The sequence below is a fragment of the Penaeus monodon genome, chromosome 37, assembly GCF_015228065.2.
Source record: "Penaeus monodon isolate SGIC_2016 chromosome 37, NSTDA_Pmon_1, whole genome shotgun sequence".
In the NCBI taxonomy this organism is placed as follows: domain Eukaryota; kingdom Metazoa; phylum Arthropoda; class Malacostraca; order Decapoda; family Penaeidae; genus Penaeus; species Penaeus monodon.
Window position 1 is genome coordinate 7,787,823 of NC_051422.1, and position 3,094 is coordinate 7,790,916.

At 38.0% G+C, this 3,094-nt stretch overlaps 1 protein-coding gene across 1 annotated transcript in view; it reads right to left on the reverse strand.

The window, feature by feature from the left end:
- The window catches only part of LOC119596184, a gene marked incomplete at its 5' end in the record, with an annotated part of 37,525 nt that extends 34,556 nt beyond the window's left edge, over positions 1-2,969 (reverse strand). The window contains 3 exons of the mRNA XM_037945362.1: positions 333-497; positions 1,316-1,531; positions 2,748-2,969. Coding sequence (XP_037801290.1) covers positions 333-497; positions 1,316-1,531; positions 2,748-2,969 — 603 coding nt within the window. The remainder of the gene's footprint in view (positions 1-332; positions 498-1,315; positions 1,532-2,747) is intronic.
- Between the last annotated feature and the right edge of the window lie 125 nt (positions 2,970-3,094).

Sequence of the window (3,094 nt, forward strand, 5' to 3'; positions counted from 1 at the left end):
TCACGTTTAGACATGAAGCGAGAAATTGTTAATTCAAGGTTACCTCGGCGGCTTTTGTTCATGGTAGTCTTTCGGGATTTTATACGGGGGATCAGAACCCTCTGCTGAAGAATGCAAAACGACTGAATATGTCCGGACAGTATGTAAGTTATCATTTCAGGCACAGCTCGACCAGAAAGCATTTTCTCTAAAATTCCAACATGAATTCTAAACATTTCATCAGTAAAACTTTATCCAGACGTCCTAGCGATTTCATACTTGAGCAATGCCACACATAACCAGACGCATCATATTTTCAAATAACAAGACTTATCTCATGCCAGGAGTCTCACCATCCAAGGGTGGGCGCCGGGCGGAGGCGTGTGACCGCTGACCACCTTCGGCCTCTCCATGGGCGCGGTCGGCGTGTCTTCGACCTCCCGCCGCCCGCACGTGAGGGGGAGGGAGGGTAGGTCGGGCACGGAGTTGTCTGACGGATCCACTAGACCTGACCCGACCTGCAGCGAGTTAAGGAAGGTTATGTAACAGAAAAGAAATCATGAGACAGTCAGAATAAATTGTCTCGACCGATGGAGCAATTTGACGAGAAGAAGGGGTGGAATATTTTTTATATAGTTTTTTAATTATATTTTTATCTTCAAATGTGTTAGCGATTTGGAAAAGGATGGCAGACAAGAATATCAAAATTCTTGTCAGATAAGTTAATTAGATCTGTTAGCTTTTAAAGCTAGCCACCCAATTCCAATTATTGTCTTTATCACTATAATTGTGACCATTATTATTACCATCACTTTTCAATCTTGTATATTATTATCACATAGTAACATTTCCTTTCTTCCCTCCATTTGCGTATTATCAATTATATCTTTCAATGCCCTAACCTTGAAAGACATAGGACTACATGTAAACATAATATCAAAACTCCAACACATGCAACATATCTTAATCATGAAATAAACATAAAGCATATAAATAATCTATTTTGAATATAGTGTTTTTTTCTCATACAACTCAGTAAATAATAATCTTAAGTTTATTATGTGTATAGCTGTTTTTTCTAATGCAACTCAATTTCAAAAAATCTAAAATTTACTGTGTACAGTGTTTTTATTCTAATACAGCTCAATAAAAAAGCTTCTTGAATTTGTTTCCAGTGTTTTTTTTTTTAATGCAACTCATATAAAGTTATTATGTCGAGTGTTTGTTTGTTTCTTTTTTTCTAGTGTAACCCAATAAAAATCCTAAATTTATAATGTATTATTTTGTTGTTGATTTTCTTTTTCTTATACAACTCAGTCCAAAAAAATGTCCTTACGGACGCCGTCGCCGGCGTATTCGAACACAGCAACCCGACGTCCTCCGTGTGGTCACAGTTGTTCTGCCCCCAAGGGAGGTGCTGGCAGTCGGCCACCGACGACTCGTACCCGAGGCACCTGACGTCATCGAGCCACACCTGCCCCTCGCCCGGCCCGAAGGAGTTGTTCTTGTAGACGAAGGCGGCGCCCTCCCAGTCCAACATGCGGCAGATCACCTACGGTTGTGCAGGAGGAGGAGGTGGGGTTGGAGTAGATAACGGTGATGGTGCGGTGGTGATTATCACCATTGTTGTCATTTTGATTATTACTATTGCTGTTACTATTAGTATCATTATCATCACTATCATTATCAATATTATTATCATCATCAAATGATCATCATCACCATCACCACCATCACCATCATCATCATCAACATCGTCATCATCATCATCATCATCATCATCACCATCATCATCATCATCACCATCATCATCATCATCATCATCATCATCATCATCATCATCATCATCACCACCACCACCACCACCGTCATCATCACCATTTTTTTCATTATCATTATCACTTCACAGAATGTAAAAAGAAGCTAATGGTGGTTTCAAGATTTCCCAGGTTAGAGTCATCAAATCCATAGACGTAGATTAAAATGATGAAATTAAGTGCTACATATCCACGCGGCGACAAGGTGTCTTTGCAATATATAGCAACTCGATACATTAATACTGCCAGAGGAAATTACACAATTTTTTATGGTTATTTGAAATATATCTAAATAATATCGTTGTATTTCGAAGGATGATCACTGCCAGCCTATCAGTCATTAACTAATTAAATAGATAAATGAATTAATAAAACACTGAAGATCTTACATGCCCTAACTAAATACATATATACATACTTACAGATATGCATTCATACATAAATACTCACATACATACATACATACATACATACATACATACATACATACATACATACATACATAAAATATACATATATACATCCATACATCCATCCATACATACATGCCATAAATAGATAGATAGATAAATAGATAGATAATAAATAAACAAATTAACAGTTAAATTTAAAAAAACTGAAAATAGCTTAGATCAAAATAAAAAATATAAAAACTAATAGAAAATATCATCAGCCTTACATGTCCATCATCGTTAAAACTAGCTAATTAACTAAAGTGAATGATTGATAATTAATAGGCAATATGCAAATTGAAAACTGAAAATAGCATCGGCCCTACATGTCCTTCCTCCAAACTGAAGTCGTCATCGCCCACCGTTCCTCATTAGAATTAGCCAATTAATTAAACTGAAGGATCAACAACTAACACTCGAACATCTAAATAAACACACAACTAACACTCGAACATCTAAATAAACACACAAACAAGAAACAAAAGAGCATCGGCCTTACATGCCCTTCCTCCAAACTGAAGTCGTCATCGCACACGGTTCCCCAGATGCCCAGGTAGCGCACCTCGACCCTCCCCGCTGACACTCGGCCGCCTTCGTCAGCAGGGCCTCCAACAAGTCGGACTTCCACGTCAGCCTTTGGAGAGGGGGGGGCGAGAAGGATAAAGAGGGAAGAGATAAAGATAATATGATAATAATAAGAGGGAGGAAGGGTAAATTGGAATAAAAGTGGATGATTTTTTTTTAACAAGGGAGAGAGAGATGACGAGGTTCAAAAAGGGAGGAAGGATGGATGGGATTAAACGTGGAGGAAATTTCTAAAAGAAGGATAAAGATAAGAGTAATAAA